This window comes from Homalodisca vitripennis, chromosome 1 (genome assembly GCF_021130785.1).
Source record: "Homalodisca vitripennis isolate AUS2020 chromosome 1, UT_GWSS_2.1, whole genome shotgun sequence".
In the NCBI taxonomy this organism is placed as follows: Eukaryota; Metazoa; Arthropoda; class Insecta; order Hemiptera; family Cicadellidae; genus Homalodisca; species Homalodisca vitripennis.
In genome coordinates this window covers 93,628,518-93,654,886 of record NC_060207.1, presented here as the reverse complement: position 1 = coordinate 93,654,886, position 26,369 = coordinate 93,628,518, and the positions used below count along the sequence as shown (strand labels likewise).

The following is a 26,369-nucleotide window of genomic DNA, read 5'->3' as shown; positions in this document are numbered from 1 at the left end:
AGATTTTCAAATGTATGACACATTCGTTTGGGATTTCGGCTGTAATATAAATTTGAATGGTGGAATAGCGATGTAATGTTATTAATTGTAACTATACTAGTTACGAGACAGTAGGCCTATACATAACTTAACGTTCTTGTCCACGTATGTTAGACGTCGTTGCAGAGAAACGAATACTCTTGCACTAGATTAGTTTAAGAAAGCAAATTGTGAAATGTATGAACACATAATTAAATGCAATGTCTTTATTTTTATATAAACCAAATATAAAGTGTAAAAATACCCATAAGATAACAGTATTTCCATGAATAATTTAAAACAATAACAAAATATAAAACATTATGTGAATATATATCTTACAGCATATACACACACACACACACACACACACACACACACACACACACACACACACACACACACACACACACACACACACACACACACACACACACACACACACACACACACACACACACACACACACACACACACACACACACACACACACACACACACACACACACACACACACACACATACACACTTTACTTTCTAAAGTACTTTACACACACGTACTTTAGAAGAGTACGTACCAGTTTAAATTATTAATTAAATAGACAACTTATTTTTAAATTAAGGACTCTTTTTGCAGGACTTTATATATATTTATTTATTTATTTCTATATACATATATATATATATATATATATATATATATATATATATATATAAATCTAATAAATATATAATATTAACGTAAAATGTTGGAGAAATGTAATGAAGTTGTTTATTCTAGTTTTATGGTATGTTGAATTTGTTTTACTACTACACTGCTGTGAGTACGTCTTACTAAAGTAAGAATAATGCAGTATTTAAAAATATAAACATTGCGATGGTAGATAAACGAAACTGGTGTTTGACACAGTTTGGTAGCTGAGAGTATAGGTAACGGTAGACTCAACGCGCCAGCCTCACCGCATGGCATACTTGTATTGTTGTGTCTCATTCATGGTCCTGACGGTGGACCGCGCACATCGCTCCTGAACATTAGCATTCAACCACCCTACCAGTAATCCTGGGTAAGTCCTTAACATTTTGAATATGTAACTAAAAATTTGGAATGCCTTTTGTCCATCCAATGTAACATTCAATAATGTTTAAAATATATTTTTAGCAATCCCAGTTGATATTTAGGTTAGTTTCACTATTCAATAAAAAATTATTTTTTTATTAATATTTTGTAAGTTTTAATAGTCATATTTATATGTTTATTATAAGTACAATTTAAAGACCTACTACTGTAATTTGTAAAAAAATATTTGTCGATAAATGTCAATAAAATAAAATAAAATTAATATATCCACTGAAATCATTACATGGTTACAGAGATATAATAGTTTAATTAAAGTAATCTCTAAATTAGTAGCGGTATTATAAGTTGTAACACTGTTTTGTGAGGCAGTCCAAAGAAAATTAACACAAGGAAACTACGTGCATAAAAATTTCTTACAGTTAATGCTAAAATTTAACGTTGGAATAGTAAAATTATTACATTACAATCTTTTATCGAAAACTCTGTTTGTATTTTTAATGTTCTAATCTGCAGTAACAATGTTTATTACGAGTAGTCTACCCTCCCCCATCAATAGGGAGGGAGGTGATAATGCTTTGATAACCCGGATGTTCTTGTACGGGAATTCCAAATACTTTGTTGTTTACTCATATGTATGAAAAATAAGAACACATTCGTATTCAAGAAGTTTAAAAGTAATTAAATACATGGTATTTGTAATAATCTTAAAAGAAGACTGGGAAAGAGACTGCTCATGTAAATCGGTAAGAACAAATTTTAAATATAGACTTCTTTGCTTATTCGGACTTAAGGCTGTCGTATTTAATTCAATATCCCAGAAGTTATTAGTTATCAAATTTTACAAAACATCTTTCAGTCAAATTCTAGAATCTTTTTACATATTTTATATCGAGAAATAACTTTATTTGCTAGGGCATTTTTAATTCCACCAGACCATTTTTCAATGATGAACTCAACAAAATAGTTTCCTTGCTTTGTCACTGAGAAAAAGACTGAATGTAAAGTCAAAAAATTCTTTCAAATTGAGGCAAACATCTTTGAAAATTCTTACATTATAAGAATACACTAAGTATAAATATATAGTTTATCGTGCTTCACTATATTTGTGGAACACCAGCAGTTTCGTTTTCATCTGTATAATTAGAATGTCAAATCACTCCATTGCTAATAACTTTAATTTCTTAAATACTTTGGCTGGGCTATAATATTTTGCTAGAAGAAAGCGAACTCATTTTAATTAGTTCATGGTCTACAGTAGCAAACGATATTTCGTTGATATATTAGTGGTAGGTAATAATACGCTAATTCAAATAAAGAAAAGACCTTTCCCTTCTTACAAGGGCTGCAACTTTAACAGTCCATACATCGCTAATTTCTTATTCAATACATACCGTACATATGAAAAATATTCTCTATTTTTGTAAATGAATATTTTTTACAGGGTGACAGGATTACAGACACTTGCCACTAAGTTACGGAACAGGACGTTTTCACAACTTGCATCTGCCCTCTTCTTCAGGTGTCAAATAGTAAACTTTTGTTTAAGCGTGCAAAAACACAATTAAACACCATAGTCATCAAACAAGTATACTACAAAGACACGATAAAATAACCGCATACTGCACTCAAATCAGCAGCACCACAAACAAAAAGTCTTAATATCCTACTTTAAATGAAATAAAATTGTATCTATTAAAATTTGTCACGCCTTATAAACTTTCATCCTTGCATACTTAACCTTACGTCTTAAGATTTGACGTCGAGAGAAGAGGGTCAACATCATATTTATGTTGTGAACATAAAAATTGGATTTTGGGAATTTCGATGGCAGAGCGGTCTAAAACGCCAGTCCTTGGATCCGAGTCAGAAATAGCTCTAGTTCAAATCCTGTCTGTGACAGTAGTGCATCTTATCATTAACATCGACCTTGTACTGTATTGACTCATCCCCTAATTCTGTTTTACAAAATCCTCGCACAGGGCAATGGACCTTGAGGATGGGTTAAAACGAGGTTTAAAAGAGGATAGGTACATCATTTAGAAAAAAATCACTTAAAAAGGATGTGCGAAATGTTGAGTTTAGCTCCATTTCACCTTCCGTTTCGCACAGCGTCTGAAATCAGACACTGTCAGACAGATATTTGGAGTGGAGCTAAACTAAACATTAGCATTGAACTCTTCCCACCACAGCAACGTTAGGTGTAAAAATTATACATTTGTAATCCTGTTGTATTTTTAACTGTATTATACACTATAGATATACAACTAGAGTCACAAGTTGGATATACTAAACAGTAATGTGACGTAATGAATCAGTCAGTGTGTCCGTCTGATATAATGATTAGTTTGAAGAGTGACATTGACAATGAAAAGTTACGAAGATGCTTATTTCAGAGAGACTTGGAGAATACACCACCTACATAGGGGTCCCGATGACGTCTATTTTGAAGCCTTGAACTCCTTACTAGTTTATACGGAAGAGTGGAATCTTTCCAATGGAGTATGTCAATGAATTCAGTCATGTTATACGAGTGATTTTCAAAAATGGTTGGACTACCTTCTTGTCCATCTATTAAGTGCAAATTTTGTACTTAATATTAATCAACTTCGCCAAGACCTAGAGACTTGCAATCATAGATATAGCTCAGAACTTGATGGCAGTGCAACAATCCTATTAATATTATTAACACATGCGCAGCGGCTCTGTCTCGAACTTCAAGGCCCCAAAACAGTTTATAAAATTAAATTATGAAATCGATTTTGAAATTGGTATATTTTCCAATGATCGTTATTTATCTCAGGAGTACTTTTTATTTCATGTAAAAGGGATATGCTTGTGCTCAGTTGTTCAGCTGGAAATTGCGTGGAAAGTCGAGGGTTTCGGCTAGTATACAGTAATACTAACAATATAAATATTTATATTTCTAAATAAGAGAAAAAATACAGTTCTAACGTATTTTCTATTGGTTGTATTGATAACAATTATGCCCATGGGAAAATTCCAAAATAAAGAAATGTGTAATAAACAATCTAAGTATACTATCATAATTAAATCATATTACTCTTTTTCACTCAGTTACCAATTGTCGTGATAACGCTGTTTGTTGGATTGCTTGGCTTTATAAAAAGATTGGTTTCGTAAAATCTTAACTTAACTTGTTATGTAGTCTTTGTTCTAAGCGACAAAAGGCGCAACACTTTTGTAGAGTCCATGTTGATAAAGACGAGTAATTAGATGATCAGGGATTGGATTATATGTACTAGTTCATGCTCTAAATATACATACGAGTGGTGACAAGTGTTATCAATGACCATCACGGGTGTTGTGACACCTCACTGTTCATAGTTTTTCGATGTTTAGGTAATTTCTCTGTTTGGAGGACTTGAGCTTTCAGGGCAGTGTTGAAAACCATGGGCAAATTGAAACAGTTTTTTGCAATGTCAAAAACATATGTGAATACAATACAATTTTATATTCATTACTGGCTGGAAATTTTCTAAATTGAAATCTGTAGCCTTCTTAGTGAAAATCACTTATAATGTAATATTTTTGAAATTTATGATATTATTTTAAACGGAAGCAGGTATATTAGGTACATATTATTCCAATTATCGCGGTTAAGAAGATCACAGGTTTAACGAAAGTTTGACTGATTAATAACAGAGTATGTGCTTGCCAGAGCATTTCTATTTCGAGTGAATTAAATTTTTGATGCCACATTTTTGGTTTTATAATTAGTGTTCAAATAGTATTCCCAATGCATTAAATGGTTTTAATTCGTCTCTGGTGCAAAGAACTATTTATTAAGATGTAAGCCTATACTTTTTTTAAATTTAAGCGCAGTTTTAGCCTCTTTCACGAACTCATTTAATGATGAAAGTTTCAGCAATTGTTTACTGTCAAGAAAATTAAATTAAACGTTTCATGAATATTTAGATTATGTAAAAAAATTCAAAAATATTGCGGAATCTCCTTCCAATTTTTTCTCGGACTTCAACGAATACTAAAAGCAGAAGCCGAATCGGTTAGCCTTTATCGAGATTAATGCTTAGTAAGTCATTAGAACGATTCGTTTTTATTTATACTCGTAATATATAAATACTGAAGTATCTTACGTGTATTATGTGCAACAAGTTGACGGATAAAAAATGCGTACATGTAACTATTTTAACTAAATGTTTGTTTGGTAAAAAAATAAGGTACCCAATACAAGTGTAAGTAAAGCATTGTTCCTTGATAATAATGTGATCATCCAGTGCCCATTACATTTGCTGCTGTATGATTCCGATGTTCCCGGTTACTACGAGGTTACTATTACAGTTTACCATTCCAGGAACACCTGTCCGAATCCCGGCTTGGGCACTCCGTACTCCGCACTACATGACTACACGCTAACAACTTGAAGTTGAACTGTATACGTTTTCATAACTCATCCTATAAATAAAACCATTAGTCGCTGATACATATTATATAATTAATACTGTAGATCTATGATAGTTTTCAAAATAATAGCTAAAACTTCAAAACGACATAAATACCAGATATGTTTTACGTTTTTCTTATTAATACCATACTTCAAAATACGTTTACGTTAGTGAGGCTCTATTTATAATAGAATATCCATTCAAGCTAAAGAGTTCGTGGAATTCTCTTTTAACAGGAATAAATTGATTCTTGGGCGTCGCCAAGGGAAGTTACAATATGACATTTGGAAGGAACATGCGAACATGCATGTTGGCTTCAAAATTTCTCTTTAGCTAGTGACATAATCGCAAAATGTGCGCGACAAACAGGTGTGATATTGACCGAATACCTTTGTCACTATGTCCTCATTAGCAAGGCGATTGGTCTCGTTTGAAGTTGTCAACAACACGCGCCTCGATAATGCGATCTTAGCCGCGGGTAACAACTAAAATTTAATTACAACTGCAGTGGCGGATGTCGCTAATTGTTATTCTGACATTCTACCTGTCTTTCCTTATTTAGGAAATTCCTTCTGGCTATTTAAGATCTGATTCATTTCTCAGCACTTGCGTAAAGTAACGCGGAATTTCCCTAATGGCGTGGAAATCTTTGAGTGAAATGGTACGAGTTCATTATCTTATCATAATCTTATTTTTCAGTATTTTAAAATTAATCAAAATGCTAACAAATATACTATTACTACAAATTTACCGGGTCTTTCCCTTATTACTCAAATCTTATCGGAAAATTGTAAACATTATTTATTTATAGTTACGTAAGTCTTAATTCGTTTCAAAATACGTTTGTATTTTTTAGCTTCAGTTCCCTAAAGTTGTGGAGATTTTGTTATGTAATGAATGAGTATAGCGGTTTGGTTTTTGAGTTCTCGTCATTGATTATGACAAAGAATCGTTATGAACATAAATGAAGAATTGAATTGAAATTTTGACACTTGTTGAACTTACAATTGTTAACAGTATCACGAGTTTTCACAAATTTGCGTCATCAGTGAATTACGTCAGTCAATTTGCGAAATTTATATAGTTTCTTAGTGAGGAAGTATTGCCAAAAGTTAAACTACCTACTCTTCATTTTTCAAACCTCAGCACCCAATATTTATGAGATGATACGTGAGTCCAAGGGTTCATGACTTTCCACGATTGGTTATAAAACATACAAAGTCTCGTCTTGAGCATGTCTGTAGACCTCATGTGGGACCCAAATGGTAATTTTAATGTTCTGAAAATTCTGAGTGTGTTAAAAGTTCTCATTATAATATCGTGATTTTCACAGATTTCCGAGATTAAACTACAAAATTTTCATCTTCATTTCTCAACGAGCGCCTAAGAGTAGGACGAATATGTGTACAAAGCTCCAGGTAAATCCGTTAAAGATTTGGAGATTTCGTAATGAACCAGTCAGTGGTATTATGCTTTTACGTATACAGGGTAGATACAAATTTAAATTTCTACATATGAAGAAACTATTGTTATGTTTGGCTTTATGTAGGCCTATTTGGTTGGGCAAAAAACATCTTTCAATACCGAGGGTTCATAATTTTTGTGTTTATTCAGACAACAATAAAAACTTACTATCTTTATTATTAATAATTTGCATCAGATTTGCAGGTAATAAGTACGATCAATGTGTGAAAAATTACTGATAAGGTTTAAAATTCTTTTATAAATCATTATGAATTACTGGACTAAAAACTTCAATAATTGGCAACAAATTCTTTTTAAAATCACTTTCCCCGGACTCCCCTAAACAACATGTTCTATCTACGTCACTACGGTGTTTGTAGAAATGTAAAACTAACACTCCTGTGTTTTGCCATCCTGATAAGTTTTGGTCTGTTTGTTTGTTTCAGTGACGGCAAACATTAAGTTCACAATATTATCGTTGTCTGCCCCTGTCAGTAGTCGATACCGTTAGATGTGTCAGATGATTTAACTATTAGAATTGGACAACTGATAAGGAAGACATTCTACAAATTTCCAATAACAAACCAATTTGGGCAATCTTGTGGCTATTCAGTTGTTTTCCATCCCCATCTTAAGTAATTTAAAGGGTTGGAAGGATGTATGATCTCGGGCATTTACGTAACGTTATAAGGGGACATTCAATTATAAAGCTTTTCTAGCTAAACTTCAGACAAGAAGATATTTTCAGGTAAACGAATAAGGCGTGAGTGTAAATAGACAATGAGGTTTAATATAGATTCTAGTTAAGATCTACCAAAGTTAAGTTAGTTAAGTTGTCTTTTAGCAAATATAATTTTTAACAGGCCCTTGATCATTACCAACCAAATAAAATTCCTACAGTTTCCTACAATTAACTCAATCCCCCAATTAAGAGGATCCTACAGATCGTACAGTTGTACAATTAGGTTTTTACAGTTATAATTGTATAGATCCTACAGTTATAATCACGACCAATGATATCCTACACTTATACTCAAAATCTAAAACAAGAGAATATTTCAATTTTATTTATAACACTAGCCAAAAGAATTCTATATTGTTGTACTCTTATTTCAGTCAATAGGTGTCTACAGTCATTTATAATCCTAAGCAAGAGGATTCAAATAATGGCTTTATGATTGGGCTTAGGTTTTATTTATTATTTAGATTTTACATCCATTTCAAACGAGAAGTTTTTATTATTTTTTTTATTAAAAATTTTTTAAATCTCATTTAAGCCTCAGCGTCTTAGCTATGCCGGCTTAGAAGTGCACTGGTTTTTATTTATAAGTACATGATTGGACCTCCCCGGGATTTGAACCCGTGCTCTTTCGGTTAGAGAGCCGAGACTATCACCATTACTCTACGGAGGAGGACAAAAAACGAGAAGTTCTTGACAAACATTCCTTGTGGAAAGAATTCTTATTTCATTTAATGATAGGCTCTAACAGTGTCACATATCACAGGATCCTGCCCTAACACAATTAACGGGAGTTAAAATATGCTAAAGAAGAGCGAAGGGCAGTGATCAAATAAGGATTTTGTTTAGGGTGGAATTCAAATAGGTGAAACTTATCAACGTTTGTTCATAACCGCTTGCTGTTTGTGATCGAAACACATCCCAGTAACACATACCTTACAATGTAACAAATTTGCAAAAAACTGGTTTGTTTTTCAGTCTGCTTAGACATTACTTCCTGAAAATATTCTATGATAATTTTACTTGTTCCTTGTCTGACATGTTGGCGAGAGGACTCCTGCACTTTAGATTGTTCGATTCGAAATTGATGTCATTTGATTCATTCTGGTAACGTTATTCAAGGCATTTTAACTAAACAATATAAACTTTTACGTACTATTAACATAAAATACCCTATTAAATCAAAATATAGGCTATTCGCAATTTCGGCTATCGCCATTAAATCTGACATATTTAATCGATAAGTAGACAGTAAAACATTTATGATTTAGGGTATAAAAATTGTTAACAAAAATTACAAAGCGTGATTTTGTCACTTTATAGCCGTACTAAAAACGTCGTTTCTTGTATGCTAAGAGGAACTCTTGCAAACATTATAATATTTTTATGTTTCCTTTCGTTGACTTACACATCAACATATATCATCATATTCATACAAAACAAAAGAAGATCAAATACTGCAATAGAACTAAAAAAGGAGGATTATTACTGAGTTTGTGGAATAACACATAAACATTAAATCTGGAAAGAAAATTTTGACAAATATTCCCTCCATTTCCCTTGATTCTCAGGAAGTTCCAGAGAGCTTCTTGGGTGAGGCCTTTGTAAGGTCTTTGTTATGTATTGTTACATTTAATCAGTTACGAAAATTGGTAAGATCTACGGATCAATATTGCTGTGGATACGGGATTTTAAGTAGGTACAATGTACAGTTAGAATAATATCTCAATACAATTAATAATGATCAGCAATTCAAAATAGAATCACAAATTCCAAACTTACAGAAAGACGCTGAAGAATTTCAACGCTGATCACATATTTGCTATGATCTTGAATAATGCACATATCATTGTTTGGCCAGCGCGAATGCTATCTTCCTGTTCCATACTGTTTATCAGGCACATTTCTGCATCTTCACCTCTTGAATTTGAAATGCTTTTACGAATTCCAATCATAATTCCAAGACTTATTCTAAGTTATTCTTGTTTAAAGCAAAGGTGTATCATTCTTACCTGTATCATCCTGTTTAGCATTTTAAAATAATTTTAAAACACAAGACAAACGGAAATATTGGATACAATGGATTTTTTACTTTAATAACGTGTAATTTTCATAAACTTAAACCCAAAAATAATGTTTATGCTTTGCAGCATTTCGAGTTTTGCGAGAAGAACAAGAAAGTAGAAAGTAGTCTTTTACCTCTGCAATATTCTTTATTATTCAAATTTATTCAAATTAGTAGCAGTTGTGTGGAAAAAAAACATTTTTCAAGAATACTACATTTTTAAACTACAACTACACGAAATTTCATAAAATGAACAATGAAACTACGTAACTGTCAAAAACTTAAAATAGGTGTAATTATTTGATTATCCAAATCTCATATTATAGATGACAATATTTTACCAATCTTACTATACCTTTTAAAATTAAAAACAAATTTTATTAACACTTACGTTACATTTCCTCAAACTCCTTAACTATTCATATTAAATTTAAAATATGCGTAATATATGTTTGACTTATTCAAAACATCATGTTATAAATATTGATATCTTTTTAATTTGCAAATTCCCCTATGTATGTGTTCATGTGGGAATATTATAATATTATAATTAAATATTATTTTATGAATAACATTTTCATTTGGATTATACCAATTTTTATTTTATGTAGGAAATATTTCTATATTATAAAAAATTATTTTCACGTTTAAAATAAGAAATTTTTGATCTTTAATTGTATCAGTTTCTCTGAAATTTAAGAACTTAAACATTACTGCAAGTTTGGAGTAGTGTTTCTCTAACGTGGGTGTACACGGATATTCATCATATCCATGCGTTAAAGTCTCTTGACTTACTCTCAGTCTTACTTGAGTTTCCTTTAAGTAGAACTCCGCTTTTGTAAAAAGCAAATTGAAGAAAACTTCACATTGCAAATGTATTCTAAGGTTAGGCAATGGTATATGTGAATTATATCTAAAAAATTCCAAATTTAGGAATGGTTTGGTGTGTTTGAAACCTTCCCTGGTTTTAAATGAGTAATAAACATTTTGTTTATTACTCTTAAGAACGTATACAAGTGTAGAGTATTTAAAAATATATTCATTAAAAAAACAATTTTGTATGGTATGTTTCTTCACTTCTTATAAAATTACAAATGGGATAATACTCATCTTACTTGATTGGAAATTCAATAACATTGTGAATTATGGTCGAAACAATAAATTTTAAACTGTTACACATTCTATATAATTTTAAAACATAATTTTTTATTGGATTCAGTGTTCCATATAACTTATATGGGGTTTGATCAATAGTTTACTTCAAACCATGTTTCAAACCAAATAACTCGTATAACCCAGTTGTTGTTACGGGTGTTGCAGGAAGATGACGGGACTGTTACATCTGGTCAAGAACAACTACCACCAGATTTTAAATGAGACTATTGAAGGTAAGTTTTAAAATAGTGTAAGATTTAGTTATATATCTCACGATAATCATGTGGGAGTTAAGATAACAGGATTTATCAGATATTTTCCGTTGTTAAGTAATAAATAAAAACAGTAATACTACGTGTTCAATCTAATATCTTCCTAACTAGGATAACTTACCTAACGCATCACTACAATTTATATTAAAATAAAAAAAGGCATGCCAAAGTATTATAATACTCCTGTGCAGGTGTCACAACAAACATTGTATGTGTAAACTCTATGCTTACACTCTACAAGACATGTTCTCAATAAACTATACCAATTATTATGACCTAAACTAAAGTATTCAGGTCACAATATGTCTGCACAAGAAACTAAATGGCAATAAATCTTGAAACAAAGTTGGATGTAATATCGTTAAAAACAAATTCTAAACAAAGAATTCATTCCGGGTATATGGACGTGCTGGTTTGTTTCTTGTATTTGTTTCTTACCCGCCTATTTTTAAGGATGTAGAACTCTCTTTGTGTGAAAGCAAGGGGGAAATTTGTACATTTGTTAAATACAGTCGTAAAAGAAAAAAGTGCACAGCAAACTCCAACAGTACGAATCAAACCTTGGGTAATTAATATGCGCATATAATTAGTAAAATATATTTCTTTAGTTACACATTTAGAGCCACACTTGTTCTTATGAGACTTAAATACAATCATAGAAATTAACCAGATATCACAAATTGGTTTGGAACATAACAATTAGGAAAGTGTTTTAATATGTATTATCTGTATGGCTTCGTTTAACATTGTATATCCGCTGGTGTTTTAATTGTAAAACTAATTAATACTAAATAAAAAACAAAGTTAAATCCAAATTGAGATTAATATATTTTAGTGAAGTAAAATATTCATTTAATTTCTACTGTTCACTGGTAAATTTGACATTTTGAGAAAACGCAATTAGATATTAAGTATTGATACCCATTCGGTGATGTAACATTTTAACCGATGTCGAGTCCAAGGTATTGACACTAGAAGCACTTTGTATCAAATCAAACAAATCAACACCTTATATTAAACAATATGTTCTTTTGCTTATTTGCATCAATTGTAATCGTTTAAAATTACGCCACAGACCCAATCGTGGACTCCTGGCCTCTTATGGGTAGTCCCTGGCCTGTGCTCTCCATTGTCGGCTTCTACCTCTACTTCGTCCTCAAACTGGGACCTCGGCTCATGGAGAGAAAACCTGCCTTCGACCTCAAGTACGTCATGATCCTCTACAACTTCTACCAGGTCGCCTTTAGCTCATGGATGTGCTACAGGGTAAGTTCACAGTGTTACTTAGTCATTCACTCATTCTGTGTTACAGGGCATTAGTCATCCAGTGTAGACTCAGAGAGCAGGAAGTTATTTTTGGTACAGTAAACAACATAAGAGAATTCATTACGCCATTTGTAGTGAATAATTAGCTATTCAATAGTTAGACAAAAAGGATCTACAAAAAGCGAAGGGTTTAGTTTTGGTACACTAAAATCAAATTATATGGAAAAATATAATTCTTGTAAATTTATCTCAATTTGGCTTTTCATCCTCCTCCTCCACTAAGGACTAATTTTGGAAAGAAATTTGTAAATAACTTTTTATATGTACATATCCCAAAGAGGTTTTCAAATTAATGTCATGTTTTCGATAAATGTCACATACGTTCTCATTCTATCTAAGTGATTGAAAGATACAAAAACAAGCGTGACGTAAAGTGATAATCATATTGTGAAGTAATGGTGTATTTATATCTATTAAATATTAAACTCTGTAATACCATTCGAGATCAGAATATGTGAATATTTAAAATTTAACGACACTATTCCTGCCACATCAATCATTGTATGCGTTTATTTTGCTAGATTCAGTTGTTTTTTTTACCCTCCAAAGTATTGAAAATAGTAATGTAATACAGTAAGTATGGTGAATGTTGTACATTATTATCTCAATCCGTTTGGAATATAACCAGGCGTATCGGGATTTAATTTACACCCTTAGATGTAAGGGGTTGTTTATCCATAACTTATACTAGGATCGTCGTTGAGATGTTTTGTTTACGTCAATATGTTACTTATGAATTTACGTTTGAAATGACACGTCACAAGATAGGTGTTGCAATTTGAAAATTTAAAGTGTCCCCCTCCACCCCCCTTTAAAAAAGAGGGGGAAATATTATTATTCATGAAAAAGACCAAAAAACGTTGTTTAATAAGTATGGTGAAGATTGTACATCAATATCTCAATCCGTTTGGAATATATTGAGGCGCATCAGGACTTAAACCCTGTATATATTTAGAAATGAAGTTTATAACTCCACAGTCTATAGTCCGAAAGATTTCATCTGTGTGGGAAATACAACTTGAATTAGTGCTTGACCTTTATTTCAATTTTTCAGGTGTTTTAATTTTTTTAATTATTTTCGTCTATCAGCTTCTGAAAAATGTTGGGAAATAACCGAACCCGACGAGACGAGTTGTTGTGGGTTTGTCATGAGTGGGTTGTGGCGTGGCTAGGAGAGTACCAGCAGCTATTCCTAGCTTACGCCGAAGGCCCACTTTTACCTTCCTTGCATCGTTCCTCGAAAGTGAAATCAAAAACTATCAATGAAAGAGTGATCCATTTGTGGGAAAGTAGGTGATGGAAGGTGCAACAACAAGGGTGAGCCATCGCCCTTTCCAATCTCATCACTTGGTGTGCAATACATTCTTCCTGTTTGTCTTGGCGGTATAAATATTATAGGCGCAATTCTAGAACAAACCTCAAAGATATACAGGTTCATCTGAACAATGAATAAAGTTATTTGATAACTTATTTGAACAGCATGGTTCATAATCTGATTGAGTTGTGAATTCTGGATTCATACTAATATACGTGATAAACTTTCAATAAAATATTTCTTTCATTCTATGATAGTCGAGGGAATGACATGGTTATAAATAATTGTCGCCGATCCCTGCTATAACATCAAACCTATCTTAATTTTGCAATCTTATGATTTCGGGACCATACTGTTTAGAATTACGAATTGCGATTTAAAATTGCAAACATTGCAAGTAAGCAATAAAATATTATCTATAAGTCCACAATTTATCTTTCATGGAATTTTAATAAAGAATAATAAAATTAAAATTACAATTTCGTGATTGAATGTTACTACAAGGGATCGTGAAAGTTCGCCTACTTGCTCGTAGTTTACTTGTCTTCTCTTATGAGCGCTGTTTGTTATGTTCCAGCTGTTCAAAACGGACAAAGCCATAGACTACTTGATAAACCACGGGTGCCAACCTCTGCCAGACACACTCAACCCTGTGCAAGATCCTGTGAGTGATATAACTGTTTATGTCGAATATACTACATAGTATGATTTACAGTCGTACAAATGCAAAGTATAATGAAATACTACATTTCCTTAGTCGTGAAAAATTAATAATTCAGAAAAATGAATAGAATAACATGACATTCTGAACATAAACGATATCTGAGTGTAAATGTTGTAAATAAATTACCTGTTAACAATTAATTCAACATAATTATTGCAATAATTTAAATGTACGTTTTTAATTATTCATCTATTATTATTCTTATTCTATTATTATTCTATTATATTATTATTATTCATCTATAATAACACACACTATCAAATAAAGCTAGTAAGTTGTTACAAAGCAACGCCGCGCCGTGTACCTAGTTTCATAGTTTATAAAACAACATTAAACCATTCATATTGTTACGCATAATTTACATTGATATCAAAATATTTTTCAGCTCCGAGAAGCGGCGTGGTTCTACTTCATGTCGAAGATTATTGAACTGTTAGACACGGTAAGCCATACAAAAAATAACAATAATCAAAAGATGAATATATATGGAATTATTGTTAATAGGGTGGTATAATTAATTTAGTTGAGGGTTTTATGATGGAGGAAATTTATTGAGTTTGAATTTGTATCACAATAATATTGTTGGAATTATCTTCAATGTCTATTACACAGTTCGGTTTATCGTACAGTCCTATTATACTAGTGTGCGATATCAGTAGAGGATTTTGAGACGGGAGCACAGAAAAGTCAAGGTACAAAAGTAGAAGGTTCACCTGATTGCACCATACAGGTCGAATTTATAGCGGGTAACAATAGTGTTGAAACTACGAAACGCGTGAAGTGAAAGTTGTGGAGGTTGAACCCTCTATTTACTTGTAGAATATCGTAATGTTTAGTATAGTTTCATAATTTGGTCCGGGTCACTAGTGTTAGAGTTATACATAGACTGTTTGGGTTAGAGCGCCAGACCCGATGCGCGACAAGAGGATACTACGTGCAATCTAACTTTGATGTTGGGGTATGCACTGTTTGGGAATGTAGCAACTTGCTGTTACATGTATTCTGCAGACAGAGCCATAAGCGATGACATAACTAGGCTGTTATAGGTAGAAACAATATCTCCATCAAACTCGATTAAAAATTGTATTAAAACAAAATCAGCATGAAAGTAAAATATTAAAAACAGACTCAGGGGAAACATTTTGAATCTGTAGTTTTGAAAGAACCACTTTAGGTCTTGCCTCTACATGATGGCATAAGACAGGCTGGCGTCTTGCTAAGGATTGCTGTATCACAATTACTACTCTCAAGTAATCGTCAGATGCCTCTCATGAAAGGTGCACGTACTGTAGTTGCATTAACATCTAAATAGACGTCCTACTTTGGAAATAATTACACTGAAGGAGGTTTTCGTAGAATACATTGTGACTAACTAATTGACAGCCGCAATGATTGATTAGTCCAAATATTGAAAATATCAGTACTGATTAGAAAGATAATGTCGAGTGGTAGACAAAATATGAATGAATATCAACATCTGCTATTGTTTTTAGAGGAAATGGCAGACTTCAAGATCTTCATGAAGATTTTTAGTGGCTAAATAATTGGAATTTGAATTTGTAAGAGTCTTTATAGCACATGCAATTTGACAACACATGAGATATTATGGGATGTAGTTTGGTTGAATTTATTTATGTCTGCAACATGAGTATAGATTAAGGGAGATAAGTTCATAGGCGAGTTCTAACTGGTCAAATTCAATTTAGTTTATACGTCCGTAACAACTCACAGTGTTATATAGTTAAACAAAAAACAAAAACAGAATGGGTATTTGTTAAAATCCTATGAAAGATTTGATCGTCACGCACTCTCGCGATTTGGTACCCTTACTAACTCACCGAAACTGATTTCTTTCAGTCCAGATACTACCTTACGTGGGGTCAATTTAAAATTAATCAGTGTTATAATGATTCGAGAAAATGTGTTTAATTTTATGGTTGTGGTTTTGAAAACTTTGCACCAGTTGTTCAGTTTTATTCAGTATTATTATTGAAATGTCCAATAATTCCTGTACAGTTAAGGTGATTTTAATGAGCTGACAGAAATAATGTAACACAACACACATATTTTAAACATATTAGTAGCTGATCTACTGTTGATAATCACGCTGACACTATCTCAGTACCAAGAATTGTAAGAGACAAAAATATAATAAATATATTGTTTAATTATAATATAAATGAAATTGATTGTATAAAGTTATAAACTATTTAATAAGAGGTATGTAACTAGTGCTTCCTTTAGTTTACTATACAACAACCGTAGTATCTATATCTAAGAAAAAGAAATACAATTTGCATGTGAGTTAACCGTAGCTATGTTGCAGATTTTCTTCGTTCTCCGCAAGAAACAGTCACAGGTGACTTTTCTACACGTTTACCACCACAGCAACCTTGCCGTATCCACATGGGCCTACCTCAAATACGTCAAAGGTAATATTTTAAAAATAATGTTGTTATTTTCGTTATAATGTAAATGTAAGCAAATGTGATAGGGTAATTATTTCTAGAAAAATGGCTCATCTTTTGTTTCATAGCAAAATTACATTATTGTGGCCCATTTAATAGTTCAACTTAGGAAGATATTAATTAAGGGATTTAAAAAACTGTATTTAAATATTTAGTAATTTCTTATGCTTCTGCGGTGTGTATTGTTTTATTAATATACGTATCTATGTATTAATACGTAAAACATTGATAGTAATAAAGTTACGTTGTTTCGTAACATGGTCTTTTCTCAGTATCATAACAAATGTGTATTTTTAAAGATATTGGTATACCGTACATGCATATGAAATAGCCATATAAAACTTCTTTTACAAAACTTACTGTCTTTATAATTTAGTTCTTGAAAATAATATTTTTATGTAATTGTTCTGCATTTTCTAAAACATTATGAGTGAAGTTTTTGAAAAATTTGTTTTACCTAATGAGTTTTACCTGAATGCAGCGATATAAAAAAATAATTCTCTAGTACTTTATTTAAAACAGAGTAGCTATGTACACTACATTAGAACAACCACGCTGCTATTTTGACGGCATCTGCCACTTAGATTGTAAGTGATAGAATGTTGTATCTATCTGCACTTTAAAAGTGTTTTCAGGTTAGATGCAATCACTTTTAAACCACTGAAACCCGTTCTTAAATGCTATTGGTATTCCCACAAAAAGGTTTAACCACAATGGCGATAAACACGTTATCTGTTGTTTATGTTTCAGAAAAAGTCCTTGGACGTTAATTGAAGCATTCAATCATAATCCTTAGCTAAAGGGTAGTCGTGATCTTAAAATAACTATATTATTTTTTTAGAATATAACTCCTATTAATAGAGAGAGACGCTCTTTTACCTCGAGGAGTTGTGAACATTCCTACAACTTTGGATCCAAATCCAAGGCCGTTTGGTCAAGGGTACGAATAATTATTGGGCATAACACTTTTACTCTCATTAGTTACAATAATTAATTATAAAAACACGCTGCTGAGAGAAAATTATAACTGGAATTACCAACTATCCTACCAATATTATTGACCAAACGAAGACAGTTTAGCATTTCTACGGTTAGGCGATACTCATCAGAAACGCATAACAATTTATATGTTTTCTAGTATAGTTGTGGCACAGGTTAAATCGAGCTATTTATGAATTCACCGTTTTATGGTAAGATTCCATGTTTATGTATTAAATATCTCAAGCCGCAAAGTTAGGATATTTTAAAACTAATTGGTAATTTAATTTTGATGCAAGATTAAGAACATTTTTAGTACCTACTAAAAAAGTACATTTAGGATGAAGATCATTATTTTATTTATGTTCGCAGGAGAGCAAGGTATCCTGATCGGATTCCTCAACTCCTTCGTTCACGTGGTGATGTATGGATATTATCTGCTGGCATCTCTGGGCCCTTCTGTGCAGAAGTATCTCTGGTGGAAGAAGTACATCACGAAACTTCAACTGGTTAGTAATTTGATAATTCGATTGTAGATTTTGTCTAGACATTTCTTCGATATAAATGGAAATAAAAAATAAAAAAAAAAAAACAGGAGAAAAGATGGAATAGAAATAAAGTAGGAAATTTCAATGGAAATATAATGTTTACTTACAAAACTAGTCATTTTCAGTTCTGCCTATGCCAAAATGATGTGCAGGCTGTGTAACTATTTTTAATCCATGCATATCCTAAAGCTCTGGCAATCCAAAGGTTTTTATACTTCTTGACAAATCTTGTGCCCTCTAGGAGAGTCATAGCCATCTTACCCATAAACTTTCTAGAAATTGAGACCTAACTAATGGTTAATCCGCATTCCGAGAAAACCACATCCAATTGTTTCTCTTGTACGACGAGTATACGAGTATGTATCAATATTGCATTTAAGTTACACAGAACCAACCTTTTTGGATTTCCCAACATATTTGTTTACGTTGATTGGGTTCAAATCAATACACTACCAAACATCACTTAATCAATGACTAATAGTTAAATAATCAATGTGTTATCAATTAAAAATTTCAGTTAAGCTGTATCAGTTAAGCTCCTTCCTTTTCCCTGTTTGCTTCCATTTTGTTCAGAGTTTTTAAATTGAACTGAAAGAGCAATACTGATTTTACAGGGCCAATTCATCATATTCATTGTGTACCTGTTAACTCTACTCGCTTACGACTGCAAGTTGCCCAAGGCGCTGACAGTATACATGACCCTCAACTGCTTCATCTTCCTCTACCTCTTCAGCGACTTCTACCGCAAAGCCTACTTTAACAGCAAGAGGATCGTGGAGCGAGATCTTCTCCACCAGAAACACAAGAGCACCTGAGAATACAAGTGAAGCAGCCACCTAGACTAAGTTTTTTTTATATATTGTAAATAAATATTTAATTTTCTTTTTAACTTGGTGTACTTAATATCCTCTTCTACCGTATGACACTGCTGTAATTGTTATAATTCTATATGATCACTTGTAAATGTGTCCATGTTAATTTGTGTTTCTCTGTTGCCAACAAAAGATGTGTGAAGTAAATTGAAATAAAACTGTTTGGCTGTTACCAATTAAGTGCACAGTATCATCGCAAGTTACTAAAACAAAATGTTTATAAATAATAATAGAATATATTCCAGAATATGAATAATTATAGAGAAAATTATAAAGTTTCAGTTTAGAAATTACTCGTATAAAATGTTTAAACTAAAACTATTTAATACTGGAATAACCAAATGTATTTTATGTTATTGAACTAACTTAATTCTGATATTTCGTTTAATTACACATCTCTTATGTAGAAAATCAATCTCTTCAACTACCAACAACAGTAGGCTATTCTAATGAAAGGATAAGCTCCAATTGTTCTCAAGACAGAAGGGCATTTCTTGCTGCTCTCAAATTCTTCGTTTAAATGCCTGTATATTATCAGAAAATTTTATTCTCAACGTCATATAACAAACCACTTTTTCATAATATTTATAAAATCAACAGTTTAGTAATGTATTTTTTTTCCTTTTACGAATAAGAAACAGATTGGATAATATACTACTTGCAAACATGTGCTCACATTCAGATATGTTTTTCGTTTAACTATATTAAAAAAAATATAAATCCTTTTTTGTAATATAAACCCTATAAAATACCTTCTTCAATCTACGCGTTGGTATTTGGTTTTGACCAATATTTAGTATTTCGCTTTTACCCTGATCTTAGTCAAGTTCCGACCTATTCGTGTAAGGATGTAGACAGATTATTTCCGAGGTCTTTAAAGGGTTTGTTTAAGACGTTATTATTCTCCTAATGTTATTAGTTATTTTGACCAAACTGTCTACCAAAAGTTTCAACATAAAATGTTTGTTTATTCACATAACGTAGCTGTGGCGGGAATGGTTGATTCAATGTGAATAAGTGTAACTCCAGTTCCTTCGCACCATAGCTAAAGTACGCGTATGTGTAGGGTTGATACACTGTGCTTAGAGATCGTGTTTAAAACATTGTCTTGCATTTAATTGTGCACTGGCGAGACACTGTGAAGAATACCTCTTCACCTACATTACACTGTATTTTGTAGTCTAGGTGTCTTTGATATCGAAACGACGTAAAGAGCTCATCTTGAGCTTTTTGGTCAATGAGTTTTTGAATCTCTTCAGACGAACATGACTCCAGATTCCTGGGGTCACGTCTGTGTCAGCGTCAGATTCCACACGCTGTTGTTTGGAGTGGAACTGGACCTTGAAGGCAGCACGGAAACACCAATTGCTTGTATTTTTTAAATGTGCTTTCAGTTAGGATGGCACATCATAAAACAAACACTTATTTAATCTCTCTCCATTAAATCAGAACCACAATTAATAAAGGATGTTCCACGTGTCGTGTAACAGGCGTCGCTAAGGTTGCAAAATTCTAAATCTATAGCTCATTTCATTCTCGAGATTTCCTACTTAAAAATTACTTAAAGTCTAGTCATCTGTCATCTTCAAATTTTTACATCCTCTCAGGCAGGCAAAAGAGAAACTGTGTCAGCTTACTGAGTAACAGTCTTCAATGACGCTCAGCCAATTTCCATGCTTGGATATGCACCATCATAGAACTCATTCTTCTCTGTGTAGAAATGTTTCTCGCAAAATTTAAAGCCAACAAATTAATAATAATAATAATAATGAATGGTAAATAATAATTTCACAATATATTTTGTCACGTATTGCTACTCCATTTTTGTTCATTAAATTACGTGTTATAGCAGTCAAATGATAAAATTTCCAGCTAGACAACGCACTTTTTTTACTTTACGAATAAAATATCATGTGAACTCTCTGAATGATTACAGTTTGTTTTCAACTGTTGTCTCGCTGCCATCATGGTTACTCAGAAGACACCACAACCAAATTCACTAACACAACCAAAATCCCATGTATTGAAATGCACCATAATCAAACTCAGTGTTGCTTATAAAAAAATTAAGCTTCTGCCAAATTTCAAATCTATGTGTGATTTGTTAATATATTGACACACCAATATCTTATTACTCGCTGTGAATACTATAATAATATATCACTTTAAATAACGTACATCGCTCTATTGATCCATTTGACATCACTTTTACAATAACGTACAAATACGGCAAAAAGTGTTATTTAAAAAATGTGTTACTATAGTGTACTTAAAACCGTGTGTGTTAAAACGAAGATTTTAAAGAGAAATACAGTTTTAAATGTTATTATTGTCGTTTTACTTGCCATTTTTGACAGTTGAAATAAAAAACACTGGATGTATGCCAAATACCAAAGCACTCAATGATTCAATTATTGATTATTATTTTATCTCAATGACCGTGAAGCTGAAATTATGGTACGGAAGTTTCTCTCATGATATACTCGTAGATATTCCATGAGGCGGCGTATAAGAACTTCGCCATAAGAGACAAATTTTGACATATTGTCTCGGTTAGTTTCTTTCTACTCATTATCTGTTACTGCAATAGGCTATTTCCTTTGCAACAAATCTCACGCATAATAAAAAGCCTTAATTCTATGTTTAATACTAAAAATGTAATACAGTAGTTATTAATGTTCTCATTAGATTTTTCCATTGAACCGAGTGTTCTTGTCATAAGGAACTATTTCAAAATATTAAGCACTCACTGTGAAACAGTACTGAAACTTCTACAACTGTCAGGTATTACATTAATAAGTAAAGTATTTAAAAACAGCATTCTACAATTAGTTTTATTTCCTTTCCAAATTTCTTTTGCCTGTACAGTATTAAGCCACTAAAATTGCTTGGAGATTACACACTTAAACATCAAACAGACAAATGTATTAACGATCGACTAACCGTGGAGTAAATGGTTCAGTCAGTTACGCCGCCCCACACAATGAACGAACTTGTACACGTGGCATGGGATCCAAGGGGTGAAATGTAAATGCAGGTGCTGCTACAGATTTTTGGTTGGGAAAGTATACTAAAATAAATTTATATTCATAGTCTTTTTAATAATTTGCCTGAACAAACGTTTTTGAACACTCCACAAAGAATTATTACAAGCATTGAGTAAGATGCAATTTTGTAATCGGGGTCAAATAAAACGGCAAAAGATAAAAATGTTACATTTTTTTAGTATGAACACGAATTATATCTTTAGTAAGTGACATATTTTATTGATATAAATCAATAACATTCATAATATCATAAATGTCTAATCAAATAAATCATAAAACGTAAGGGATTGTATTTTTGTAATACCATGGTAATTTATGAAACACGTTTTTATTTTTAAGGCAATTAAAATTGTTTTATGAAAAATTACATATCCTCCCACCAAATTTTAATATACGTATTGTAAAGAGTTGACATCTTTATCTTCCTACAATTTTCTTTGGGCCTGATTGTAAAATACAGTCCAAACGAAAATAAAGGGCTGAGACTAAAATCGTGTTTTAAAAAACTTGTGTTTCAACCGAAAACCAAAACCTTGTGATGTTGATTTTAACACGTGTGAACAAAGGTACCTTAAAGTGGTGCAATTGTTTTTTGTTAGGATATATTTTAGTTTTCAAATCGCAGGGGCTGCATAACATTTGGCCTGGTAGATTTTGCCAACTTGTTCCTAATATGTACTGTATATTAACCAAAAGGGATAGTTGACTTTCACTTTGGAGCTAAGGTTCTTCTGTTCAGGTGTACATTTTTAACTTCACACCAGGTGGAACAGTAAGACCATTAGAGCTGCAGCAGCCGCGCAGTATAAGACTTTGTCTTTCCGTTTGGGAGTTAGTTGAATGAAGTTGTTTTTCACCTCCTTTTCTCAGTAGTATTATCATACTTTTATTATGACTTGTTTACCTAAATGTAGTTAAGCTAGTAGTTTTACAACAATATTTTCCTTCGTTTCTATATTAAATATCAAGTGGAGAAGTGGTAGGAAAGCCCGCCGTGATGAAACAAGAGGAACGGTATTCGGTTTCGTCATCGTCAACTATCGCACATGGTCAGTTCCTTAGGCCTGTTGGTTTTAAGAAATGTATCATATGTACGTACTAAGGACCAGTTCTATATATATATATGAACTGTTGAATTCATACAGAAATAAATCCCAACCCCACTAATTTGGCTTAACTCTGTATATGTGCGTTCGTGTGTTTTATCCAAAGAACACAGTTTTATGAATGGAATTTCATGCTCGAAGATAGTCTATAAATTAGCATTACAGTGGTGAAGCTAAGGTATAAAACAATACTACCCACTGGAAAGCGAAATCTACTATCATAATTACTATCCACTTGGTCTCTCATTGGATATCTTTTAATCCCAATAAATTAAGGAGTATTGATTCATCAAAGACTTACAATTTAAGATTCATTTCTACTGTATGTTTGATCTTAACAAAGAGTAACAAACAGGAAGGTGGCGAGGGCCATCTTCTCTGTAATCGTAAACCTGTAGTCGTAATCTGGAGCTTTACGGCGAAAAGACGAAGTTATGATGTGCAGTAGGCCATTTACCAATAAGCCTTCTAGGCTCAGGTTAGGAACTATATTATAAGTACACATTAATGATCCTACTCATGTTTTTGCTGTTAAATTAATATTTGTTAATGCTTCAAATTCATTGAAAGTATTTTTCAACGGAACATCTAAAAAAATACTCACAAACAAGATTTTACGAGAGTCCGCTAATTGTTTAAGGTCTAAAAAGGTGAAGGTGCAACCGATGGTGTATGTGTGTTATATTTATAATAAATCTCGCATTGCTTACTGGGTTATATAAAACAAATTTGGAAGAATGACTAGAGGGTCAATTCTCCGCTGGACCAATATGTGTAGGTAGGCCTTGAACAAATTATTCTCAGCTTATGAGAATATATGAGTACGGATTGAAAGTTGTGTCATCAGCGAATGGGTGTTGTTGGCATTTACGTTTTTATTTATTTACTTTGCAGTTACAGGAGGGGGAATGATGAGAATCCCAAGTTCAAGGTCAACTTGACGGAAGTACACAAGCGTGTTTGTCCGCCAACTGTTGAGGTAGACGTTTGTTAACTCTGGACTTGACATTCTGACCGGGAACTTGGCATAAGTAAGAGGTCCTCGACTTTCCCGAGGGCAACTCGATATTCCCAAGGGTCCAAGCGTCATCGAGTTGTATACGCGTTTAGTAATTAGCAATTTCTTATAGAGAAAATTGCCATTCGTTCTATGTATGGCAGGTTGGAACTAAGCTAGTCTAAACCTCTACACTATATATTATTAATTGTTAACATTTTATTAATATTGATTAATACTACTACAGAATAAAATAACTTACTTACAATCACAAAGAATTTACTCTAATTTGTTTTAGAACTCAATATAGAGTAAAATATATTTAAATACATCAGGGATTACAATATGAGAGTCCAAGGATGTAAAGCTTTTTTAAATATTTATATTAAGAATTAAAATTTTCTTAATGTTGTAAGTCTTCAGAAAGAGTTTTCTTAAAATTCAACAAAACTTAGGGAAAAAGGATAAAATTTATGTGCTAGTTGGACTTTTGTTTAAATTATGCTAACACAAAATAATCCAAAATGGTAATTTTAAATCAACCCGACTCGAAAATAACTTTTAAGTAATTCAAAATATATTCCTTTTTTTACCAAATATTTTATTTTTGTGCAAGGAATCTAAAAATGATCCCTTGCCTGAAGTAATTGAGAACAATTTGTCATAACGAGTGATCCGTGAAAATACGCGAATAATTTTTAATTCCAATTATTGAAAAATTACATCTGCAGTCGCGATAAATACACAGCACTATTAACCCGTATCAGTCCAGATAATAAAGTGACAAATTATCACTGTGCGAGCACCCAATAAATCCCTGTGTCCATATGGCTGCACTAAGCTGTTTCAGATTAAGTTAAAACTTTTTTTATATCCAGTCCTAAGCACAATTATTCAACTGATTCTCGGAATAAGCAAGTTCCCCATGGCTTGCTCTTTGATGTTCTGGACTGGAACAGGTAGATATCTGGTCTCAACTGTGCAGAATCAGAGAGTCCGTCAACCTCCCTCCCTGGCAGGGTCGGGTGAATCAAAAACAGAGAAATGTCACCAACGGCCGTCCTAAAGTTCACTTCCTTTCCTGATTTATCCTTTCTCTCCTCGGCTCTTCATGTGTTGAAAATGTAAAAATTAAACTCCTGAATACGCAAAGATCCAAAACCCACTTTGACTTTAGAAGAGGTCGGTCACTGATTGAAACGGGTTTCTACTGATCTACATTCAAAATCTACGCGAGCTATGGCCGAGTTGCAAATTGACCACGGGGAGATGTAGCGCGACGGAAACCAAGCCCGCGAAGGAAGCACCGTAACCGCTATTCGTGTTGAAGCATCTGTGGGCAACTACTATAAAGGAAACAATAGAATCGCAAGGTTTGCGGATCTCAAGCGGACAGCGAAATGTGAAGGGTGTGGTGAAAGCTGATTTTACAGGAGCATAAAATCGGCCCGAGTACAGAATGTGCTCCATGTTAGCCGGCCAGAGTAGCCTACAATAGCTGAGGCGGAGCACAATAGCAAGAGGAGTAGCGATGGATGGGTGCATTCCGACGTGCTGATGGCTAGAAGAACGCAGAGGAATGTTGTTACTGCTTATAAAAACGTTACTTAACCAAGCACTTTTGTTTACAAACAAAAAATATAAACAACAAAATACCAGTTGTACATAACTGTGTCTGACCAATTTTACGATCTAATTGTAAATTTTTTAAATCTTATCCGCATTTCCAAGAAATTAGAATTTGATTGTTTCTCTTCATATGATACAAAATTT

The 26,369-nt window shown here is 32.7% G+C and overlaps 1 protein-coding gene across 1 annotated transcript; it reads left to right on the top strand.

The window, feature by feature from the left end:
* The first annotated feature begins 954 nt into the window (after window positions 1–954).
* On the top strand, window positions 955–19,463 carry LOC124366746 (elongation of very long chain fatty acids protein AAEL008004-like). The gene is made up of 8 exons (XM_046823351.1): window positions 955–1,082; window positions 11,109–11,176; window positions 12,291–12,481; window positions 14,434–14,520; window positions 14,966–15,022; window positions 16,907–17,012; window positions 18,399–18,535; window positions 19,189–19,463. Exons 2-8 carry the CDS (start codon window positions 11,113–11,115, stop codon window positions 19,387–19,389), a joined length of 843 nt encoding a protein of 280 aa, XP_046679307.1. The 5' UTR covers window positions 955–1,082; window positions 11,109–11,112; the 3' UTR covers window positions 19,390–19,463.
* The last annotated feature ends 6,906 nt before the right edge of the window (window positions 19,464–26,369 follow it).

Bases quoted from the DNA above. Each gene is read 5' to 3' on its own strand.
- LOC124366746 (XM_046823351.1), top strand. From the start codon at position 11,113: ATGACGGGACTGTTACATCTGGTCAAGAACAACTACCACCAGATTTTA. The intron at 11,177-12,290 runs GTAAGTTTTAAA...ATTACGCCACAG, and splicing joins TTTAAATGAGACTATTGAAG to ACCCAATCGTGGACTCCTGG. The intron at 15,023-16,906 runs GTAAGCCATACA...GCTATGTTGCAG, and splicing joins TTATTGAACTGTTAGACACG to ATTTTCTTCGTTCTCCGCAA.